Below are 24,482 nucleotides of genomic sequence, written 5' to 3'. Positions count from 1 at the left end.
ACGCCCTATTCCAGGCGTCACGACACGCCGGGCACACCCCTCACCGGCAGCTTGACCAACCGCTTGCACGAAACCGAATGAACATCTGTAATTGGAGGACGCGGCGCGTCGATCGCGCGGAAAGGTGCGTTCTGATTGGTGGAGTGACAGTGCTGTCCCTCTACAGTTTGGCATCATTTACAGCGTCCATCCTCTCTCTTCGTTCTCTGACATTTGCAACAGGACGCAACAGATTCCCTTCCTCCTCTTGCATCGCCTGCTTGTTCCGTGACACTAATTTGGTAAGTGTATCTGTTATTGTCATCTCGGAACTACAACCCAAATATATGACTAGTTCTATATAGGTTTAGAACGACTTTGAATATATACTTGTATATAGTAGGCCTTAATAGCCTATATTATATGACAATAAGACGAATGCCCATTATTTAGACATGATAGGTTGGTTAATAATATTATTTAGTTACGCCGAGAAGACAAAATACATTGCATAAATAACTAAGTTTGAGTGAAGGGTGGACCGTCACGTAAAACAAAAACCCCGAACAGAACTTGAGTACATCGCACAAGGGTGCGTGTGTCGCTTACCAAAAAAGGAAAAGATTTTTATAGTAGATCTGTTCCTTTTCGGGGAGCGACGCCGTCGTAGGCTACTACACAGTATATAAACGACGGGCCGACCTCTATCCGGTGCCTACCGCTCCCAGACTGTCCATTGCACTACAAGGTCATTCAGATGCTAAAGAACAAACGCGGAAGTGCCGACATAATAGTTCATATTAATAATAACAATAACGCGCTTCTTGAAGCTCTATGAAACGCTGCGCGAATAAAATAAATAAATCACGCACCTGATGGAGGACATTTTGTACTCCATTCAATCTCCATCCATGAGAGCCAAAGCCAAACATGATATGATGCTGGTGGAAAACTACTGGGTTGAGATGGATAGACTCTCCCCTAAAGTCAACTATTATTATATATTTTTTGCCAAAATAGAAGGATCTCTCTGTTTTGAGCCTAATGATGCAACAGGCAGTTAACTGTCCAGTCCAGACTCCAGTCATGTGGTGTGTCTGTGTCATAACGGTGTCTTATGCAAATATTAAAGTGCTGACTGAAGATGTACATGAAGCCATCAGACCCTTATTTTGCATGGGATTATCGTGTTACATTCCCTTTGATAGGACTGTACGGTACCATCACCATCAATCACCCCCCCCCCCTCTCTCTCTCCAGAATCAAGATGCCTCACGCCTACCCTTTCCTCTCCACTGAGCAGAAGAAGGAGCTCAGTGACATTGCTCTGAAGATCGTAGCCAATGGAAGGGGCATCCTGGCCGCGGATGAATCCACAGGTAGGATGGGCTTTTCTCACAACACTGTTATATTCCATAATGGTGGTGGGGGATCCCATTCTGGGCGGGAACCCCTTTTGGTGTTTTACGCCTTCAGGCCGGGAACCCATTTTGGGAATACTGTACAGTATGTACAGTATTAAAAAATTACCAAAAAGTGATGCAGCTATATAAATATTTGAAGTTTTTTTTAGAATAGGCCTCAGGCCTAAATGGGTTAAGGCCTTTAAGAGTTGGGGGGGGGGGGGGGGGGGGTTTGTATTGTATACACTGACCTGTGTACCTAAAAATCACACCCGTGTGAAGTGAGGGGCGCTAATATATTAAAGTCTATCTCATGTTGATTAGGTGATGTAATGGTGATGTGAAACAAACGGTGCAAACACAAACATTAACTCAAAAATACCTACAATTCATCATCATCATCACCAGCATATTTTATTAACCATGAATGCACCTGTTTTAATGAAGTTATTTTGTTTTAATGACTTGTTTTAGATACTGTCTAAGTTGTTTTATGTTGTAATTGTACTCTGATTCACATTCCTTGTCAATCTGTAATGGATTTGGATTGTGTTTATTACTAAGTCTATTACTAACCAAATGATGGCAAGGAGCTGACTTTTGAAGCTCGTTCCAGGAGGTTTGGCCGCTGTCCAGCTCTGTCTTAGCATGGGGACAATTACTATACAGTTTGTCAAACACCACATCACGTTCACGGCAATTTTGAATTGGATTATTATGGATTAGATTAGTAAAAGACAATGTGTGGAATTATCATAGTGGATATGAGTAATCCATCTGATTATGATTCTGAGCTGGTATTATGTAATAGATTACCTTGTGAAAGTAGCTCTCCCAACCATGTTGGTCATGTTACAGGAACTGCTCAGTGTGCACACACACACGCACACACACACACACACACACACACACACACACACACACACACACACACACACACACACACACACACACACACACACACACACACACACACACACACACACACACCATAGTGATGTGCCTGGCCTTTCCCCCAGGTCATACTGGCCTGCATCATGTTGGTACAACACCCAGTCGGCTCTACAAAACACAAAACACTTAGGCCCAGCCAGCACATACTCCGCATACTCAGAATCCAGTCCACCATATGGATTATGGAGCATCGTAGTTCAAGCTGGTAGTCCAATCACATACGGCTACGATCCTAATGGTTCAATGTATGCAGTTATTTATTTTTTTAAGATATTTTTTTGCGGCTTACGCCTTTTATTGATTTTTGAAGGGACAGACAGTAGGCTGACAGGAAACGGGAGAGAGATGGGGGGATGACATGCAGTAAAGGCCGTGTCGGGTCCGGGAGTCGAACCCGCGGCACACTGCGACTGGATTACCAGTCCGGTGCCCAGACCGTTACGCTACGGCCTGGGCCTGTATGCAGTTTATTTAAGCAGACCCTAAAGTTCCATCCATCTCCCCAGCCGCCTCCTGTAGGCGGCTGCGGATTAAATTGTCATTCAATGCAATTTAATCCGAATCAGAATTAACTTTATTGTCACATCACTTAATTACAGGTGTAAAACTGGGGGTGAAATATTCTATTGTGCATTCTCTCAACTTTGCTCTTGTGGGAAGAGTTAGAAAAAGAAAGAATGGAGAAGAAGCAGAGCACTGAGAGCAGGTTAAATAACAGGAAGGCACAGACAAATCAAATCCATGATTTGATTTGACAGTGCCTTCCTGTTACTTGATGTCATTTTCTCTTAGTTGATGTATTGTACTGTATCATGTTCTTTTAATTTCTGACTGTGTATCTTTAGGTTGTGTTCTATGAAAATTGAAATGGAATGAAACCTTAACCTTTTTGGTCGCACAAGTGCGATGAAACCTTTTAATTTGACTAAACCAGTAATACAGACCACCGTGTTAACACTGCCACACTAAAGGTGTGCTGCAATTGCGAACGTGACCAACATAGACTGCTGGCAGTTACATTTTCTATAGGTTGCAATGCACGACCCTCCACTACTAACAGACAAGCTTATTCATGCAATTTTTGATGTAATAATATTTTACGGACACTGGATCAGATACGCCTTAACGATTAAAACAGCAAGTGTTTGGGTATGTTAATGCTTTGTGAACAACCCACTGTAAGTACTCTCGCTTTGATGTGTACAACTACAGCCACAAGCTGCTGTAATAAATACATGTTGCACTATAACACAACATGCAGTACCAGAACAACGGAAGCCGTGACATCGCTTCCCCCAACGAATCTTGGTACACAGCTCTGTTTACATTGTCATATTGCTTATACTACTACAATAAAAGATGGATTTAGCGTATTTGGTAAGCGATGTCAGCCCGTGTGGCATCTGTTGACCTACAAAACTGTTAAAACATAAAATAGTCAATAATGTCAGAATGAAGTGAAGTCTTAAGCCCAAATCACACCAGTCCTCAACTCCTTGCAACTAGTCGCTCCTTGCAACAACACAGTTTTCTTTGGTCGGTGTCCTGCAATGATCATTTTATCCCGTAAAACACAATCCTTCCTCTTCATCACATCCAGGCAGTGTAGCCAAGCGCTTCCAGGGCATCAATGCTGAGAATACGGAGGAGAACCGGAGGCTGTACCGCCAGCTCCTCTTCACGGCTGACGACCGCGTGGCACCCTGCATCGGTGGTGTCATCTTCTTCCATGAGACACTCTACCAGAAGACTGATGATGGCAAGACCTTCCCCCAGCTCATCAAGGGGAGGGGCCAGGTTGTGGGCATCAAGGTGGACAAGGGTGTGGTGCCCCTGGCCGGCACCAACGGCGAGACCACCACCCAGGGTGAGACAAACGTACACGCCCGGACGTTGTTAAAACCAATTATATTAAACCAAATATATCATCATATATCTCGTCATATGATGATATTCTGCATTTCGGACAGAAATTGCTTTCTCCATGTACAGTATGTGGGAATAGTCACTGTAGGTAAATTATATAATGTCTCGACTTCAGGATCCACACTTTATTTGAAATGTAAACAGGTGAGATTCAAAACATAAATGTGTTGCATATGAATATAAAGGATTGACATGACTTGAGCTGTATATGATTCATTGGGGGTCCTAGCTTTTTGATAACCCATATTTACTTTTATTCCCATGGAACGGTTCCAACTGTATTTGCTGTAGTACTATCCCGAGAAAGAAAGAGATGTATTGTAAAATTACATTAAAATGTAAATCTCAAACTCCAAAGTGACTGTTAGCTAACAAGCCAATTTATAGCTTAACTATATTCGTACTGTCATTTTGTGTTAGTAATTCAAATCAAAATATGTCTTCAGCCATTGGCACTTCCAGTAGTTAATATTGTGTTAATATTTCCCATTTTAACCTTATACAAATCCTGTATATACTTTCATGGTCCCACTGGTGCCATTAAACTGTTTACACTGTAATAATATTTGGCATCTCTTTGCAGTCGTGCTTCTAGTCTAGAGTGTTTTGTAATATCTTCCCATATTTGACAAAGTTACAAATCATGGCTGTTTGGTAACAGCCATGATTTGTAACAGCCAGATTTGTAACAGATTGTGCAGCCATGAACGTGCATTTCCTTCTGCATGTTTTCTCCCTCGCTGCTTTGCTTCTTGCTTCATTAATCTCATTCTCTCTCTTTTGTGTTTTAAACCCACTTCCACATTCTTTCTGTTGTCCGTCTCCATTGCTGTGCTCTCGCTACCATTTTCTTCACTCACTCTCTCTGGGTTTTCTGTCTCTCCAACCAGGTCTGGATGGACTGTATGAGCGATGTGCCCAGTACAAGAAGGATGGTGCTGACTTTGCCAAGTGGCGCTGTGTGCTGAAGATCACACAAAACACCCCATCCCAACTGGCCATCATAGAGAATGCCAACGTCCTGGCACGCTATGCCAGCATCTGCCAGATGGTTAGACACACACACACACACACACACACACACACACACACACACACACACACACACACACACACACACACAAGTTTACACACACACACACACACACACACACACACACACACACACACACACACACACACACACATACACACTACTGATTACGGGTCTAAGCAGCTGATATGGAATTGATTTCATGGTGATAGTAGCTTTCTCAATCGTTATGTAACAGTAACTGCAAAGACACACACACACACACACACACACACACACACACACACACACACACACACACACACACACACACACACACACACACAATGGTGACACAAATAATGTTATTTTGCTTGAAAGAATAAACGTTATATACAGGGCTGCACATAAGTGGTGCGCCAGCGCGCATGCGTTGTCAAAATTCAAAATGCGCTGTCAATCAAGCGCCGGGAAGCGCTTCTGCGTACCAACAGCCGGGGCCGCCTAGAATGATTATTTATTATGGCCAGAATACTAGTAAATTCTGTGGCGAGAGCATTTTCCACCGACTGCCACTCAAAGTGGCTACTGGCCAATCTTGCACAAGTGCACTGGCCATGCTGGCCAACTCAAAAGGTGGAGGATTCCATGCTGCTTTCTGCTGGGAGGAGGTGAGAAAACCTGACACAAATAGTTTATCTCCGTTTCAGATAGCAAACTACTGTAGTCCCCGGTGTAAAAGGGTATGCTTTGGATCCTTTGCACTCCCATTTGCCACTGTGCTTGTGTTTGTTTTCCGGGTGCTGGAGCAGCATGGTTGCTCGTGTGCGATGTCCGTCTCTCACAGCCCTGGTCCAGGGCTTACAGTGAGTCTCTCTCTGACTCGCTGTAAGCCCTGCTAGGCACCGGCCACCGACTTTTTACGGGTACTAAGGTTTTAGTTCCGACATAGTGGAGTGGGAAGACTTTAAAGCATTGCGGACTGGCACTGCTGCTGCCCAACATGAACACCGTGTCTCGACATACTGTCCCTTATTATCGTAAAGTCGGGTAGTGTACACTGTTTATTTTTGCACCGAGGAGCCATGTGTGTCTGACTGTCTGACTACGTCGCCTCAAAAAACAAAAGGGAAGCCATGTATGCTTCGCCGTACGATGTGTCGCATGTTAAAAAAAATAGCTGATCTGCAAGCTCACAACGTGTCGCAACACGTTGTGAGCTAGTAGATCGGTTATTTAAATACAAAATAATAAGAAATCTAAATATTGCTTTGATGATCATATTATCCTTAGGAAGTATTAAGTTGTTTTTATTAGAATATGCATTCCATAGGGCTGGACCACACATGGACCTAGATTTTAGCAAATTTAGATTTTTTAAATAATGGGATAAATCTACAACAAGAGCCATTCTATGGCTAAATCTAGAGTTGCAATACCCTCCATTGACTCCCCACTCATCCAATAAATATCGTTTTGCTATAAGTTATTCATCCCTCTTTTATCCATCCGGCGAGACGGGTCGCCGCATTTTAGGAGCACCAAGAAACTCCTCCAGGTGCTCCTCTGAGTACTAGACCAAAAAAGTTGTGTGCAGCCCTGGTTATATATTAGTGTTCTGTAGTGATGTAACACCAAGCAGGGGTTATGTAACACACGGCATTGTTGGCTCAGCAGCCCAACTGCTATTCTGGAGCAATTGGTACATCAGGCACGCTCCCACCCATTGTCTGTTGTCATGACGCTGGTTGCCATGTTCTGTTTCATTAACCCCCCCCCCCCCCTCCTCCAGCATGGCATCGTTCCCATCGTTGAGCCAGAGATCCTGCCCGACGGTGACCACGACCTGAAGCGTTGCCAGTATGTGACTGAGAAGGTGAGTGATGGTGTGGGAAACTGGACCATGCTTACATGGAAGGTCTGCAGCTATTGTGCATCGAGGGGAGGGAAGCTGTTCTGCTTTGGAGGGGGGGTAGTTCTACCCGATCCATCTGCTCAGCGTTGGGTTATAGATGTTTTTTAAGAATTAGGATCATGTTGAGTGTTTGTCTGCTTCTTGGTTAATTTACTTTTTAAGGCTGCAATTATGGATTATCCGGTTAGGGATTATTCTATCCATTACTTCTTTGTTTGATTAATCAAATAATCGTTTTTTATTTTATTTTTTTATTAACGAATCGACATGAAACAAACCGAATTGTTGTTTTATAATGCCCTATTTTTAACTGTCCCCTTCACCCCCCCGCCGCCGCCCTGTACCAGGTGTTGGCAGCAGTGTACAAGGCCCTGTCGGACCACCATGTGTACCTGGAGGGCACGATCCTCAAACCCAACATGGTGACGGCCGGGCACTCCTGCCCCAAGAAGTTCAACTCCCAGGAGATCGCCATGGCGACTGTCACGGCCCTGCGCCGCACCGTGCCCCCCGCTGTGCCTGGTGAGATGGAAAGAATAACGAATGAATAGATCCATCGATTGATTGATCCGATCAGAGGTCACGCTAGAACAGTGGTTCCCAAACACTGGCTCGGGACCCATTTGTGGGTCACAGACACATGTTTATGGGTCCCTTTTTTTTGGTTTCCTACATTTTGTTTTCAATTAATATTATTACAATTATATAATATATATATAATATATATATTTTTTTCTAAGTCATTTCATGAATAAATAAATACAAAATCTAAGAAATTCCAACAAATGTTTAAGAAGTAGTGAAAATAGATGATCTACAAGCTCACAACGCCAGTACAGCATACTGTGGATTTATACTAAAAACTGCCATATCAATTTCAATGGATGTCATGAACTGTAGGTGTCTACCTACAGTGTAACTTGCTAAATAACCCATTAGTGCTAAACAACCCATTAGTGCTTGAGCTTGCATAAGCGACAAATGCATTCACATGTTTTAACTGTGGGCCATACAAGCAATGACACTGGTCAGTGGACTGGACACGTGAATTCACATATTGTGAGAGATCATTACTCACTGTAAAAAAACGCAGATGACCACTGCAAAACAGGTTTACAGGACTAACAAAGCTATAAGTTAAGACCATTAACTATAACTATAAGACCATTTTGGATTGTCTATTTATTTATTTATTGTCTTGTGTATTTAATGTTGATCGATTAGTTAAAACAACAGATGAACAAAAAAGCACTACAGTGTGTGCCACTGCCTGCACAGCACAACAGCACAGTGGTGCATGTGCTGTATCTCCTATAGCGTGTGTGTGTGTGTGTGTGTGTACACACACACACACACACACACACACACACACACACACACACACACACACACACACACACACACACACACACACACACACACATATATATATACCGGTATATATATGGACCCCCACATGTATTGTGCCCTAATGAATGAGAGTCAGAAATATCACAAATGCCGTGCATACTCTACTCAATACACTCTACTTGTATTATATCCATTCATGTTTGCAGAAATTTGCTCATTAAACTAGTTCACAGCACTGTTGACAAGTGATTGATGATGACGTAGACAGATTATTTTGGCAGGAACAGACTATTTGAAATGTGTCTGTTTTGCAGAGATAAGATTGCCATGTCTTTTTTTTCTCCATTTATTTTCATTTTTCACAGGATGTCCGGAGAGTATTATATTTCCTGCCTTTTTTGATAAACAAAAAAGACAAAAAACAGCCAAATGGACAATTACCGGTCTAACATAATCTGTTGGATGGATGTAGATAGAGATTGATAAAGTACAACACTGACACATTACAACACACTGAACACTGTCATCTAGCATGCAGTGTGTGATGATAGACTTTATTGTTTACCTTCATGCATACATTACAGTCATATATATACACATCACACATTTGAATGGTGGTCAAGCATTGACCTCTCCCATTCTCCCTTCCCCCCAGGTGTGACCTTCCTCTCCGGAGGTCAGAGTGAGGAGGAAGCCAGCATCAACCTCAACGCCATCAACCAGTGTCCTGTGCACAGGCCCTGGGCCCTCACCTTCTCCTTCGGCCGTGCGCTGCAGGCCTCCGCACTCAAGGCCTGGGGCGGCAAGAAGGAGAATGGAAAGGCATGCCAGGAAGAGTACATCAAGAGGGCACTGGTGAGTACAGAGTGGGTTAGGAATTACAGAGGGCAGGGACAACAAGGTCAGATGGTCAACAGGTCCTTTGTTCATTCAGTTGCTTTACAACAACAATCATTGATGTGTCCGAGCAATGATGTCAATGATAGGTCTTTGGGTATGAGCATGACTTCAAATGTGGAAAGGTTCAGTAAATTAATACGGTCCACTTGAACCCTATCTTTTACTTTGCCAATCATTTCTTTGCCTATGATGGCATGCCTATTGGTCGAAAGTGGTTAAAATGAACAGACCCCCAAACCTTCAAATAGAAGAACGGAGCACAGCGAGTGAGGGAACAAGGTTCGGAAGACACAGGAGAATGTACCACCCTCTTCAACTGTAACATGAATACCACACAACTCTACCAGAGCTAGGTACCATATTCACTGCTTTCTATGAATCGAATACACCGGACCCCAATGGAAACAAATCCATAGTGCTTTCTTGGGTTTAATCCTTTTAGCATCCTTTTGTATAGAACTGCACTTTCTCTCCTTTTTTGTTGCAAAATGCAGAAGTATTCAATCAATCAATAAGCTATGCAATTTTAGAATAGAGTAGCAAGTGATAGACATACAACAGTAGTAATGAGGAGATGTTTAGACTACAGACAATGTATGAGAAAAGTGGAATTATACACTGTCAACAGCCAGATAACAAGAGGAAGCAAGATGCTGGTGACCTCTGTCTCTGCGAAGACAAATAGCTAGTGACTTCTGTCTCTCCAAAGACAAATAACTAATTGTACTAATTTCTTGTATTTAATCTCTCATAAAGCCTAGTCCACACCAAAGATTCACAACTCAACTCGTTGCAACCAGCTGCAGCGGTCTCAATTGACCTGTTTCCGCTCTGCACAGTTTGGGGATTTTGTTGCAAGTTGCAATGAGTTATGTTGCAAATCATTGGTGTGCAAGCTGGGCTTGACAAATCTGCCTTCCTTTCTATCGTTTCTTTCTTCATGGGTTTCTTTCTTCTTCTTTCTCCACAGAATAACCACCAGGCTGCCCTCGGCAAGTATGTTTCCAGGGGAGACCACAGCGCAGCAGGTGGCGATTCTCTCTTTGTGGCTAACCACGCCTACTAAACGATGCCCCGACACTGTTCCACTGCTCACCTTCCCCCATTCCACCACTTTGACATTCCTGTAGCTGATATGCATGCAGTTATTTCTGTTAATTTTCACTCCCTGGCCCAGCACCTTTAGTTTTAACTTGTGATGTCACTTTATTGCATAGTTGAATGTGTTTTCTTTTTTGTCTCCCAAGTGAGAGAGAAGATCTTTAGTACCTTTAATGTTGCCTCTCATGAGTTCTTTGTGATTTTGTGACATGGTCTTTAAGAGTCCCTAAGTACATTAAATGTGCCTTCATCTCTCGACTGAACCATCTGCTGGAGGAAAACCTTCTAGAGTATATATTATAATCATACGGTTAACCTATTACAGTATATACACTGGATAAATAATTAAATTGAACCTATTCACTACGATTGATGGCTCTTTGTGGTATGTGTCTAATTTGTGGGAATGTATTTAAAAAACGACATTACATGTTCACAGGTCACGTCAAATGTTTAATAGCACAATTCATTCACCAGGGGAAACTTGATGGGCAGTGCCAGAAATAGCATGCATACACAGTGTTAATTTAACTTGAGATTGTACAAATGAAATCAAATGGACCCATATCAATATTTATGTTGTTGTTTTCAGAGCCTGGTTATAACCCAGACTACTATTTTGATCATTGAGACAATGGGTCACTATGGTGATCCAATGTGATGACACAGTCGAAATGTACAGAATTTAGTCAACATACTCATACACTCAGTTTACAGCATCAAATGCCATCAGCTAAGATAGAATCAGAGTGCATCGTCCTTGTATTTGTGGGGTTGTGAGGTTTATTGGTACGTTAACAGAATAATGCTAGTATTAAGAAATATTTACACAGTAAACTATACATTGTGCAAGAGGCTGATATGGTGAGTGAGTTTTTCCCTTGTGCCGCAAAAAGGTAAAATAAAACAAAAGAGATGGACAAAATGGGTGAACAACATCCTAACTCACTTAGCAGTCCAGAAATAATTATGCTTTTGATTGATTGATTGAAATATTTATTAACAGTTTGTAGAATTTACAGTACATTTTAAGCACAAACTCAATACAAAGACTGTCAACTGTGAGTGGACGACCCAATTAAGCATTACACTTGTTTACAACAGGGTCCACATTGTTCAATTCATCAATGCTAAATCTATTTATTCTACCTTCATAGTCTGTCTACAGTCAGAAACCCTGTGACCTGTGGGAGTACACACACACACGCACACAATTTACTTGAGGCCTTTTTGAACCATTTTCTGGTCAAAGATCCAGTAAACAGCCAGGGCGACGTTACCGGACCTGTTGTTCCACCCCTGAATAACTCTTTCATCATAATAATTGTAAATAATCATTGTAAATAATATATCCAATTACCATTCTGTAGTACTTTAATCAATACAATGTATAATTCAATTCATAGTTAATCTTGTCTTTTTAAACATCCTAAAAATCGACATAAAATACGTTATATTGTTGAACAGAATTACAGAACCCTTGTATTTCCATCAGTGGTGGAAACTAACGTACGCCTAGTTTTACTTACTTCTTACTACTTTGGTACTAGTATGTATATTTTGATGCCAGTACTTTTGTACTTTTATTCAAGTTGTGAATACAGGCCTGTTACTTAAAAATGTCTGTATTGTAAGTCTATGATTGTAGGCCTACTACTTAAGTAAATGATCTGAATCCTTGATATCCATATTTCCATCCATATATTTTTTACAGTATTTTACAGTATTATATTATATAGTATCATAATAAATATTGTATTTTAGTGACAGTGATTTTCTAAAAGCAGCTGCTGGCCACTCAAGCGGTCAGATGCTCTTCATAGAATGGATGAATGAGGACACCTGGTGGCTGTTTCTAGTTACTGCATTATGTCACAAAAGGAGGGTTGATTCCTGACTAACATGAGGGGACGCTTGAATTTATTGACATAGCAGTAGCACCTGTCATAAACATGACCTAGTAGGCTTAATTATCAAGTTGTCCTAACAAAGACTTCCCAAATAATGTCAACTTTGCATTTAAAGTGATAAATTAGTTACTACACAGACACCAGACAGACATAGATGGGATTGAAAAAAATGTTTAACTTTGAATCAATTTACAATTTAGGCATTTAGCAGACGCTCTTAATCCAGAGCGATTTACAATAAGCAAGAACAAAAGCATGGGAATACATCACAAAAAAGCATTTATCATAAAACATGCGTAAGCTAAGAAAGTAACAGTGGAATATCTATATTATGAGACTATACATAAAAACTATATATATATACTACTATGCTATACATATGTACTATGGCGTGCTATGACTATATACAATGCAATTATAGTGCCGTCTACATAACATGCTATAAGTCTGTATCAGATGCTATCTAAGTCTACAGAAATGCTATCTAAGGGGGTAGGGTAAGTGCTATGGGCCATGATGGAGTCTAAAAAGGTGGGTTTTCAGACTACGGCGGAAGATTGGGAGTGATGCTGCAGTTCTGACTGCAATGGGAAGTGCATTCCACAGTTTTGGAGCCAGAAGGGAGAAGAGTTTGGGACGTGTGGAGCGTTGTCCCGGCGTTTTTAGTGAGGGTACTTCCAGCTTCCCTGCGTTGGCTGATCTGAGTGCGCGGGAGGGTTTGTAGGGTTCAATCATACTTGCAAGATATGGGGGAGCCATACCTTTGGTTGCCTTGAATGCCAGCATCAGAGTTTTGTATTCTGTGCGGGCAGCGACCGGGAGCCAGTGGAGGGAGCGGAGCAGGGGGGAGACATGTGAGAATTTTGGCTGGTTGAAGACCAAGCGAGCTGCGGCATTTTGGATCAGCTGGAGAGGCTTAAGTGCACATGCTGGTAGACCGAATGTTATCCTCTCTTTGACTCTTCTACACAGAAAATCCTTAATACACTGTGTCTGTATTATACAATAGTCTCAATAGGTTGGCAGAGGGAGTGTAGTGCTCAGGATTTCATTAGATAATTGACACTGGGTGAAAAAATGGGTTACAAAATCGTGGGATAAAATGTGCTGACCCTGGGAGGATCAATATGTGGCGGACAGTGCTCCTCATCCTTTGAGGCTTTGACACTGTAAAGCACTTTGTAAACATTGTTTTCGAAAAGCGCTTTATAAATAAAGTTTTATTATTATTATTATTATCCCCACTGACTTGATCACATCATCAAGATGTACTTTTTTCAGACCTACAGTTCTAGGCAACACAGAATGGGGGGACTTTTTATTTATTTATTTCCACACAACAATAAGGTATATATTAATGACAGTAAAATGTTGAAAATGAGTGGAATTCCCCTTTAAGACACATGCGTGGCCGGATAAAACTCGCCTGAGGCTCCCGACATGCGTTGCTGGTTAAAACCATAACTCACCCGTGACTTCCCTGTGAGGTTAGGGTTAGTTTAGGGTTTGGGGTAGGGTGTCGGACTAGTGCCTGTCAGACTGTCTTGAACTCCTTCAATTGGGTTTCAGATACTGAAAATGTCATCAATGCACCTAGAGCTAAATGTAAATGGGAATAATATATATAATAAATTAATTATATATTTTTTATTTATTTATAATATACAAAACCACCATAAATATTCAATTTCACATTTTACGGCAATGTACTAAATTAAAAACAAAATGAATCGACATACCATGGGCAACCACCTATAATCACATATATTGAGCGTAAGTACAGTAAGCATCTTTAGTTTCTCTTTTCTTTTTCTATAGTCTATAAAGACACATTTTAGTCAACCTCCTCAATAGTTGGGCCCTGGAAGTTGCCTTGTGCCTGCTGTCTGCAGCTGCCTGCTGGCATTCCTCCCTGATACAACTTGCTGATGATGGAGCTACACACTTTCTCCAGCTCTTTCTGTTGGTGCTGATATTCCTCTTTATCAGCCAACTGGTTGTTCTCCAGCCAGGCTATGGCTAGCCGCAATTTGCAACTCTAGATTTTTTTACAATGGGTTGAATCTAGAGTTGCAATACCCTCCATCCACTTCCTATTCATGATTTTCGGTTTCTGATCTGCTGGTCTTAAATGACGTTAAACTCACCAACATTGCAGCTGTAGTCCAAGCTTGAATTATCCTCTTTCAATCTGCCGAGCTTGTTTTTCATAAAAATCCCCCGTAGACATGTTATGAGTTACTTTCTGTCCAAAATATTCCAAGAGTTCACAATCCGAGCCGCCATATTGTATTTTTGCAACGTGCCGTAAAACAAGATGTGAGGGGGAGCGCTTGTTTAATAGAATCTTACCTGCGCAGGTAAGACACCCAAAGAAGAGGCAGACGCAGTGTGACGCCCCATCACGCACAGCCTTCTATTAAACAAGCGCTCCCCCTCACATCTTGTTTTACGGCACGTTGCAAAAATACAATATGGCGGCTCGGATTGTGAACTCTTGGAATATTTTGGACAGAAAGTAACTCATAACATGTCTACGGGGGATTTTTATGAAAAACAAGCTCGGCAGATTGAAAGAGGATAATTCAAGCTTGGACTACAGCTGCAATGTTGGTGAGTTTAACGTCATTTAAGACCAGCAGATCAGAAACCGAAAATCATGAATAGGAAGTGGATGGAGGGTATTGCAACTCTAGATTCAACAGATTGTAAAAAAATCTAGAGTTGCAAATTGCGGCTAGGCTATGGCCTGATCACACTGCTCAATGACCTTCTTCTGGTCCTCTTCACTGATCTTCCCCTTCACGTTGTCATCTTGTACACTGCTCTTCATGTTGAAGGTGTAGGATTCCAGGGAGTTCTTGGCAGTGATCCTGTCCCTCTGAAGGTCGTCTTCAACTTTGTATTTGTCAGCATCCTGCACCATCCTCTCGATCTCTTCTTTGCTGAGCCGACCCTTATCGTTGGTAATGGTGATTTTGTTCTCTTTGCCTGTGCTTTTATCCACTGCAGACACTTTCAAGATACCATTAGCATCAATGTCAAAGGTGACCTCGATCTGAGGAACCCCTCTAGGAGCAGGTGGGATTCCTGACAGCTCAAACTTGCCCAGCGGATTGTTGTCCTTGGTCATGGCTCTCTCTCCTTCAAACACCTGGATGAGGACCCCAGGCTGGTTGTCAGAGTAAGTGCTGAAGGTCTGGGTTTGTTTAGTGGGGATGGTAGTGTTCCGTTTAATGAGGGCTGTCATAACTCCTCCAGCTGTCTCAAGGCCCAGAGAGAGAGGTGCCACATCCAGCAGCAGCAGGTCTTGAACGTTTCCTGATGTATCACCTGACAGAATGGCAGCCTGGACAGCAGCTCCATAAGCCACGGCCTCATCTGGGTTGATACTCTTGTTTAGCTCCCTGCCATTGAAGAAATCCTGCAGGAGTTTCTGGATTTTGGGGATTCTGGTGGAGCCTCCAACCAGGACAATGTCGTTAATGTGCGTCTTGTCCATCTTGGCATCGTTAAGGGCTTTTTCCACAGGCTCTAATGTTCCCCTGAAGAGGTCGTGAAAATGGAAATTGCTTGTGTTGAACGTTCGTTTTTGTGTATGTATATATTTTTGTATATATCAGTAACTAATTCACTTTTTGTTACATTATGGCAACAGGGCCAACATTATTCACAATCACAAAACCTGCAACATACAACAGACGACGCCGAACCAAAGTTGTTATTGTTGTTGGAGGACCAGTTTCAAGACCAGAACCCCAGACTGGGAACTGGGAACCCATAAGTGGCGTTCTTGTTTCCGCGGGCGGGGACGTATTTTTGTGGAACACATGGCAGCAGACTTGAGGGAAAGCGAAACTCCTTCCTATGTTCGCTTCGCTTGACCATCGTCTGAAGAACGGTTGTAAATACCGGTATTCCCACGTCAGCATGTAGTTCGGTTCAAAGCCTGTGTCGGAGCATCAGTCAGACTGCCAAGTGCCAACAATGTTGCCTTTATGCTTGTCATGCGATTTGATTTGCCAGAAATGCTGTGTGGGGCTAGCTGCTTGGTAACAGCTGTTTATTTTTATTTGTAACATTTTAGTTTTTAGAGTTTACTCATATTTGCACCATTTAAACCATGGAGCAAGCAAGCAGCGTGAATGCAGATCCTGTAAATGCACAAGGTGAGTTGGAGTCGGTAGTATTTCTTAATGTATCTTCTATTTTCGTGACATCTTCGCACGAACCAGCTGGCTTCTGTTCTGTGGTGTCAAATAACGTTTGTAATATATTATGTATGATGTATCTACAGGTCGCTGGTCTCAGTGGCGGAACTGGAGCGGATTTTGGTGAGTGTTGAAAGATGCATTCCGGGAACTTATAAAAATGTGCTTGCACCTGAAGTAAATGAGGCAGCTAACAGAGAAGAGACTCAGAGGACAAAATATAGCATCATGGCCCGTGTGAGCCATACACCCACCAGCCTCACGGCTTGTGGGCCACTGACACAGTTCAGACATTTTCAGTGGGCTCTTTATACAACACAGGACAAAGACATCAAAGGGAAACAAAGACATCAAAGGGAAACCCCCTCTGTCCCAAATTGTCAACATGTCCATATTAGGTAATGGTCAAGTCACAGAGCTAGGAAGCACAAAGGAGACCTGGCTCTTTTCTCACAAGCCAGATCTATTTATCATACCCCTGCAGCTGTGGGTCATTCCAACACACCTTTTGTTAGTCTGGTATGGCTCAGGGTAGAAGATGGAAGATGCCATGAGCAAATAAAAATGACATTTGTTCTTTTAGATAGTCAAAGCCAGAGGCATTGCCCCAATACCCTCATACCTGACTACTTCTCCAAAGTGACAGCCACAATACTAGAGGGAGCGACAACGATCTTGTACTACCCAAATATAGAACAAACATGGGAAAATTCTCATTCTACTACTCTGCCACCAAAATGTGCAATACCCTGACACCATTACTAGATAAAAATAAATCCGTCGAGAAGATCTATTTTGTAATGATAATTTAGAAAGGACTGTAAATAAATATACCTTCAAATAACCCATCCGGGACACCAAATACCGTGCTGTATTTACCTTAAAAATGAATGAGTAGGCCCAGGCGGTGGCGTAACCGTCTGGGCACCCGACTGGTAATCCAGTCGCAGTGTGCTGCGGGTTCGACTCCCGAGCCCGACACGGCCTTTACTGCATGTCATCCCCCCATCTCTCTCCCGTTTCCTGTCAGCCTACTGTCTGTCCCTTCAAAAAACCAATAAAAGGCGTATGCCGCAAAAAATAAATATCTAAAAATGAGTGAGTAGCCCTTTAAATCTTAAATGACAGTCACTGTATCAAAAAATAGAAAGGTACCTTAAAAAATGATTCGGATGAAATAAAGTTCTGAGAGTAGGATTCATGTTTTAACAATTATTTTAGTAGGTAATGATCAATTTACATAGAGAATGTGCTACATGTTTCAGATAATAGTATTTACATCCAAATAATTTAGAGTATTCAAATGGTTCCAAAATGGATCCGAACTGAACTGAACCGCCCTTCACAGTATGTCCCAGGCATTAATAGTGCAGATCACATTGTAACGATAACTTTCCCTGCACTGTGAACTTTCGGCAGAGAAAAACACTCCCTGACTCCCAGTGAGCAGCTATCTCTTTTCTCACTAGGCCAAGGTCAAGTACATGTAGTAGACCTCTCATTGCGAGTTAACTTGACTGGGGACAGACAACATGGAGACTGAATAAGATATTAAATGGGACAGATGAAAACATATTTTGGCCATAAACATGGATGACATGACATTAATGATGATAAGGAGAACAACCCTGTGTAAACAGGCAGTAGACTAAGGGTAAAATGATGATATGGGAGAATAAGGTGACAATATGAATGACACGGCCTCGCCCAAAGTTCAAGAGGATATGGGACATTGACCACTGGGCATTTGTTTGTAAACAGATAAGACATAATTAGCTAACAACCATCCATCAAAATATTTATATCACCCTTATGCCATATAATGATATTAATCACAGACGATATTTAAGGATCATATCGATATATTGACCGGCTCTAATTTCAAGTAATTTATTTTTTTCTACACCCATTACTGATGGGCTCAAATCAGTATGTCAGAGTCAGACTATCATTGGCACAGCTAATACAATTGATGTCCTGCAAACATGGTGTGTCTAGGCTCCTGGGGTTGTGCAACAACTTTGCTTATGTGGTAATGCTGAGTGCTGCACATGACATCCTGAAACAGCAAGGATCTGACAACTCCACAGTACCAGTAAGGAAACTTTTACTCTGAGAGGGAGTACAAATCTTACCAAATTTGGTTACAATTACAAACGATTAAAAAATGTATATATTAACACTGATAATAGTATGGATGGCTAGTAAGCCCTGCATGTTCAGAAAGTTTGAAAAGTGTGAAAATATGACCCCTTTTCCATTATCTGTTCCAGATACCATCCACAGCGGCGTTAAACTTTGAACTGGGAAACAGCAGCAACGGTAGCCGCTATGACTGCAACCCTGTGTCAACTGCGGTAAATAGAGGTTTATTAGACCAGTGTTTCACAACCGCTGTCTCCCGATTCACAGAAGTGGGTCACAGGATGTTATGATATGATTTTACTATTTCTTAAATGTTTAAAAAATGTATGGGATTTCTTTGAATGTTTAGAAAATTATGAAATCCTTTAGAAAAACACTTTTTTTGGGAAACACTGCAACTGAACAAAACAGCCTTGATTTTATTCCAATCTTGTTGCTTTGGAGTCGTCCCTAAACTTCTCTGGCTCCCTCTCTGCAGGCTGTTCTATTGGCAGATATCCTACCCACCCTCCTCATCAAGTTCACTGCTCCCTTCTTCATCCACTTAATGCCCTATGGGTAAGTAGAAGATGCCACAGACTCAATTCTTGTCACTCCTCTGTACACGGCCAATCCCTTGTGCCAACCAGGCTCCACAAAGCCCAAATCCCATATGAGATCTTTAGAACCTCCACTTTCTGTTGCAGACTTTTGTCCTTTGACTACTGACTCCTGCATGGACTCCTAGGAAGTACAGTACATTTGACAGATGCCTCTTAAGGATAACTGTTGAGAGACTACGGGCTCCATCTTGCGCCACCCCTTACCCCTTATCCCTAAACGTATTTGCCATTTTTTACTATTTTAAAACGTTTAAAAATAGTTCAACTAGCCAATCTACATCGACACGTTGTTAGCTTGTAGATCGGCTATTTGTACTATTTAAAAATGTTTTAAAATAGTAAAAAATGGCAAATAAGTTTAGGGATAAGGGGTAAGGGGTGGCACAAGATCTAGGGCTACATATATTCACTCATAGACTGTTGATATACTGTAAATTCATTCCTATACTCTGTGTTACTGTTGATAGACTGTTAATAGACAGTGCATACATCCACCTGTATAAATGTTTGTAAAAAGTTGGTGGTTGTCATTCTGTATCTCAGAATCTAGTGCTATCTTGAGGTACAAGTATCTGTTGTCAACACCACACTGAAGTGTTGAAGGAAGAGATGCAGTGGGAGTCATGGCAGTTTGACTTTCATGCACAAATAAACGTCAAATAAACTCCTGCATGTTATTTTAACTGTACAAATGGATCAATAATATCCCTTCCTGTCTGGACCTCCAGGTTTCGTGTGTTGTTCTGTGTCAGCGCTGCAACAACAAGCTTCCTATTGGTATCCTTCTCTTCAGTCATGTGGATGAGCATTCTGGGTAATGGAAAGATGAGCTCCCATCTCGTTTTTATTTATTTATTATTATTATTATTATTATTATTAAGTATTATTATTTTAATGGTTAACTTGAAACGAGTTCGTTAAATTGTTTATCAGGAAAGTGACATGTTCAGATGAACCAAACATTAGCCCTATTAAAAAAAAAGAAAGAAAACAAGATTTGTATTTCTTTCCTGTAATAAAAATGCTAGGGTTAAAGTTAATTTGACCATAACCTTTACTGTAATTTGAAATTAACTTGTTGAAAATGCTCAGGGGGACTTGACATGGCTGGCTTACACTTTTTCCCCCCTCATGGTTTTAACTTTCTGCTGTTATGTGATTTACAAGAGTGCAGCTAGAGTTTTCCCACTGAAATCAAACTGCAATCAGAAATTGTTCACATATTTGATTAATTTAAGCCTCCAATTCTCCTTCTCAGCCCAGACAAAGGTGTTCTAATACTGTGGTATTTTCCAGGTGTGATCTTTGCCAGTCTGAGCTCGGGTCTGGGAGAACTCTCCTTCCTCTCTCTCACTGTCTTCTTCAACAGGTGAGAGACAACCACCCTCTCAGGGAAGAGCATTGTTTTCATTTGGCTTGTACAGCATGTTTCTCTGACTTGTCTGTATTTTTGATGGGCGCTAGCCCCTCCTATACACAGGTTTAATGTTTGTCTTTAGTTCAATGTTTGATTTGTAAACACATTGACAATGAAGGGAAAATGTACATCATGTGTAATTTACGTCATATTGTCTCTTTATTGTTAATGGCGTTTAATGTTTGTGTTTGCACCGTTTGTTTTACATCTCCATTACATCACCTAATTGACATGAGTTTTAAAGCTATATTCAGTGATTTCACTTAATTCAAATATCACTTATTTTTTTGTTTTGTTGTGATAATCCTCTCTACTATAGAGTGTGCTGACCATATAAGGAGTTCCTCCCTGTCCCCAGTTAACCCCTGGGGGTCAAAAAACCTTAGGTTTCGTTTTTGGCTCTCTATCCTGATTGGATGAAAGGCTTAGGTCCCAGCCAAAAACGAAACCTAAGGTTTTTTGAGTGAAATCACTGAATATACCTTTAACAGTTGGCAGTGCTGTCGCTTCACAGCTAGAAGGTCCTGGGTTCGATTCCCGCTGGAGACGCTGTGGGCACTGGTGGCGTGTTCCCTCCTCCGCGTCATCAGTGCCCATACCCGAGGCGGGGGTTGGCGAAAGGGCCTTTCTGTGTGGAGTTTGCATGTGCTCCCCGTGTCCCCTAGGGTAGATAGTAGATACCCTCACAAAAACATGCAGTAATCCTGGTCTCTAAAACTACCTCCCCCTGGCCAGCCGGGGCGACTGATGGAGGGGAAAGGAACTGGTCGGAATAACGTGTCCCTTCCACGCGCTACGTCCGGCCGGGGAAATTCCCCTCTGTCAGGTGAAAAGAAGCAGCTTGGACTCCTCATGCATAGAAGGAGGCATGAGGTCAGTCCGCTGCCCCCCCAGGTTGGCAGAGGAAGTGTAGCGCCCAGGATTACATTAGATAATTGGCACTGGGTGAAAAGAAAACTGGGTTACAAAATCGTGGGATAAAAAAAAATAAAAAATAAAAAACTTCAAACTAAGAACAAAATATACTTTGTTATTGTGCTATAATCATATCCATTAAAGGTTCGAATTTCTGCTCAAAAACCGTTGAAGACAGAATTGTTCAACAAATACTGTATGTCTCTAATTTGGCAGCATGACCTTGAGCAACCTTGAACCTAGGTCCAACTCCAGTCCAGAGACCAGTTTTCACAAAGTTGATATATGTACCTTGTAAAAACCTCAATGTTAATGTATCCGTTTGTAACTCTGAGAGTGTACAACTTTTTTTTTTTTTTTTTTTAGATATTTTTTTGCGGCTTACGCCTTTTATTGATTTTTTAAGGGACAGATAGTAGGCTGACAGGAAACGGGAGAGAGATGGGGGGATGACATGCGGTAAAGGCCGTGTCGGGTTCGGGAGTCGAACCCGCGGCACACCGCGACTGGATCACCAGTCCGGTGCCCAGACCGTTACGCTACGGCCTGGGCCGAGTGTACAACTTTTACTCTCAAAGTTAACTGAACATTTGTTTACAGTGTATGTGTGTATTTGTGTGACTCCAGTATGTGTCTCTGTGTATCAGGGATGTGTTGGGGGGATGGGGTTCAGGCACTGGAGGGGCTGGTGTTGCCGGGGCATTGCTCTATTCGGCCTTCACCCAGGCCGGCTTGTCACCACAGGTCACGCTACTCATCATGCTAGTCGTCCCTGTTGCCATGGTGATTAGGTAAGACTCGCAAGTGTTTCTGTGAATAGAATATAGAAACATACTGTAGAAACACTCAATAAACACTTCTTGTTGCATTTGTGTGTTGTTTTTAAATGGTGGAATCCATAACATTGCTGTATAAGGAAGTGGATGTTCATTCACTTAAAGGAGCACTTAAACCCATGTTCAACCATAAGCCCAAACCACACCGGTAGGGACTCCTTGGGACAAAACCGTTTTAAGGTCAACCACACCAATGCAACTCATTGCAACTCAATGAGTTGCATTGGAGTGGTTGACCTTAAAAACAGTCTCGTCCCGACCCGACCCTTTTGTGTGGTTTGGGCTTTATGCTCAGTGACCACATAACTGGCAACTGCTCATTTTACGATGGCACCACTTCTGTCTATTCAGTATACTGTATGTCTCAGAGGAAGGCTGCCTCCATAGTCCATAGTCCCACCAGTGAGACACAGACGATGATTGTGTCATCTCATTTTGAGCGTTAGTGAATAACAAGTTAACGACCAATTATATGAAGATAAGGTTTAAAATGGATGAAGTGCTCCATTGATGGAGAAGTCTGGTTGGTGTCTGTTCCTGAACCTTTTTAGCTCGAGACCCAAAAGAGAAATTCTCCCCGGCACCCAAACTAGTGAAAACAGACGATCTACAGTACACCACACACAACACGGCATGTTGTGAGCTTGTAGAGCTGCTATTTTCACTACTTATCAGTAGTAAAAGTATTTTTTCCCCTCAAATTAATGGAATGCACACCCTGTCAACGCGTTGGTTCTGCAACGTGTTGTGAGCTTGTAGGCTGTGGCTGTGAAGCTGTGAGCTTGCGTATGCGTATGCGTTGCGCTTGTATGAACTGAGACCCTTAACAATAAAAGCATGCCGCTTTCACAAGTTGGCCCATAATAAAGACAAGGAAAAGCATTAAGAATTCGGTGGCATTTCACATTGCAAAGAGCTATCTTTTCCCCAAAATGTAAAAAATATATATGAGGAATTAATTTGGATAATGGTAATGGAGATATTGTAAAAGTTGTCACTTTATTAATCCCCTTTATTCAATAAAGTCTGCGGCTCTATATGGCTATGGGCTGTGGCAATAATTTTGAAACCATGAACTTTAGTTCAAAATGTTGAATTAGGAACTATGAACTGAACTAGTTCCTTTTTAAATTTCTGAACTGTGAACTGAACTAGTTCATAAAATAACTGAACTTTCCCAACACTGGTTATGACCCAGTGTGAACCCATGTTTTCATGATTAGGTCTGGATGCATGTGATGTGAGCACTATCTGGCTGAGCCACGAGTTTCTGTTCTCTGTCTATCTTTTCTTTGCACCTTTGTTTGCACTGTCTGAATTTTACTTTGTTGTGCAAGGAAGATGGCTGCTATTTTCAGCAATAGCGTACAACTGAGTATAAATCAAGCTTTACTGTCACGGTTAGACGAGAGTTCCTGAAATAGCTGAAATGTTATTAGTAAATACCTTTTTTATTTTCATCCATATTCCTGTTTCCAGCTACTTTTCCATGTTGGTCTTTCCGCCGTCATTTCCTCAGTGGCATAATGGAGGGGCGAGGCTGCCAGTGACAGGTAGAGTCTCAGCGGAGAGACAGAGGCTAATGGAAGATTCTGATGAAGATGAGCCACAGCAAGAGAAAGGTAGAGCCACGCCTAATTTATACTTCATCGTACTCACTCCACATAAATAGCACAAGCTACACCAGGGGTCCTCAACTAGAAATGATGAAGGTTCACAAATATTTTTTTGAATAAGACAGAGGTCCGGTCCCATCGGAGAGCGGGGCTCTATGCCCGTTTAGTATGGTCAAGCCAAGCTTCCAACCAACCAATAATGGGGTGCAGAGTGCAGGCCCGGAGTGGAACTCCAAATCCAAATCAGAATTTTGGGGGACATTTTGGGGGCCTTTGCAGCAATTTCACAT

General features: G+C 41.9%; 3 protein-coding genes across 4 annotated transcripts in view; 2 read left to right on the top strand and 1 right to left on the bottom strand.

The window, feature by feature from the left end:
• The first annotated feature begins 165 nt into the window (after nt 1-165).
• LOC310869077 (fructose-bisphosphate aldolase A-like) lies at nt 166-10,909 on the top strand. Its single transcript, XM_083779662.1, has 8 exons — nt 166-281; nt 1,240-1,358; nt 3,937-4,203; nt 5,153-5,313; nt 7,067-7,150; nt 7,537-7,711; nt 9,195-9,394; nt 10,410-10,909. The coding sequence occupies exons 2-8, from the start codon at nt 1,247-1,249 to the stop codon at nt 10,503-10,505; spliced, it is 1,095 nt and encodes a 364-aa protein (XP_083635788.1). The 5' UTR covers nt 166-281; nt 1,240-1,246; the 3' UTR covers nt 10,506-10,909.
• A 3,375-nt stretch (nt 10,910-14,284) lies between these two features.
• Nucleotides 14,285-16,338, bottom strand: LOC310868511 (heat shock 70 kDa protein 1-like; the record flags this gene model as incomplete). The annotated part of the gene is made up of 3 exons (XM_083778967.1): nt 14,285-14,469; nt 15,208-16,022; nt 16,202-16,338. The coding sequence occupies 3 exons, from the start codon at nt 16,336-16,338 to the stop codon at nt 14,285-14,287; spliced, it is 1,137 nt and encodes a 378-aa protein (XP_083635093.1).
• Nucleotides 16,319-24,482, top strand: part of cln3 (CLN3 lysosomal/endosomal transmembrane protein, battenin) — a 14,110-nt gene continuing 5,946 nt past the window's right edge. The window contains exons 1-9 of one of the 2 annotated variants that reach the window (XM_083779826.1): nt 16,319-16,619; nt 16,748-16,784; nt 18,660-18,756; nt 18,935-19,018; nt 19,285-19,364; nt 20,137-20,222; nt 20,705-20,777; nt 22,388-22,531; nt 24,056-24,198. In XM_083779826.1, the coding sequence (XP_083635952.1) occupies nt 16,574-16,619; nt 16,748-16,784; nt 18,660-18,756; nt 18,935-19,018; nt 19,285-19,364; nt 20,137-20,222; nt 20,705-20,777; nt 22,388-22,531; nt 24,056-24,198 (790 nt within the window). In that variant the 5' untranslated portion in view covers nt 16,319-16,573. The remainder of the gene's footprint in view (nt 16,620-16,747; nt 16,785-18,659; nt 18,757-18,934; nt 19,019-19,284; nt 19,365-20,136; nt 20,223-20,704; nt 20,778-22,387; nt 22,532-24,055; nt 24,199-24,482) is intronic. The other variant, XM_083779827.1, reaches the window with a different exon arrangement.

Source organism: Protomyctophum parallelum (genome assembly GCF_964188405.1).
Source record: "Protomyctophum parallelum genome assembly, chromosome: 13".
NCBI lineage: Eukaryota > Metazoa > Chordata > Actinopteri > Myctophiformes > Myctophidae > Protomyctophum > Protomyctophum parallelum.
This window is presented reverse-complemented; position numbering and strand designations above follow the sequence as displayed.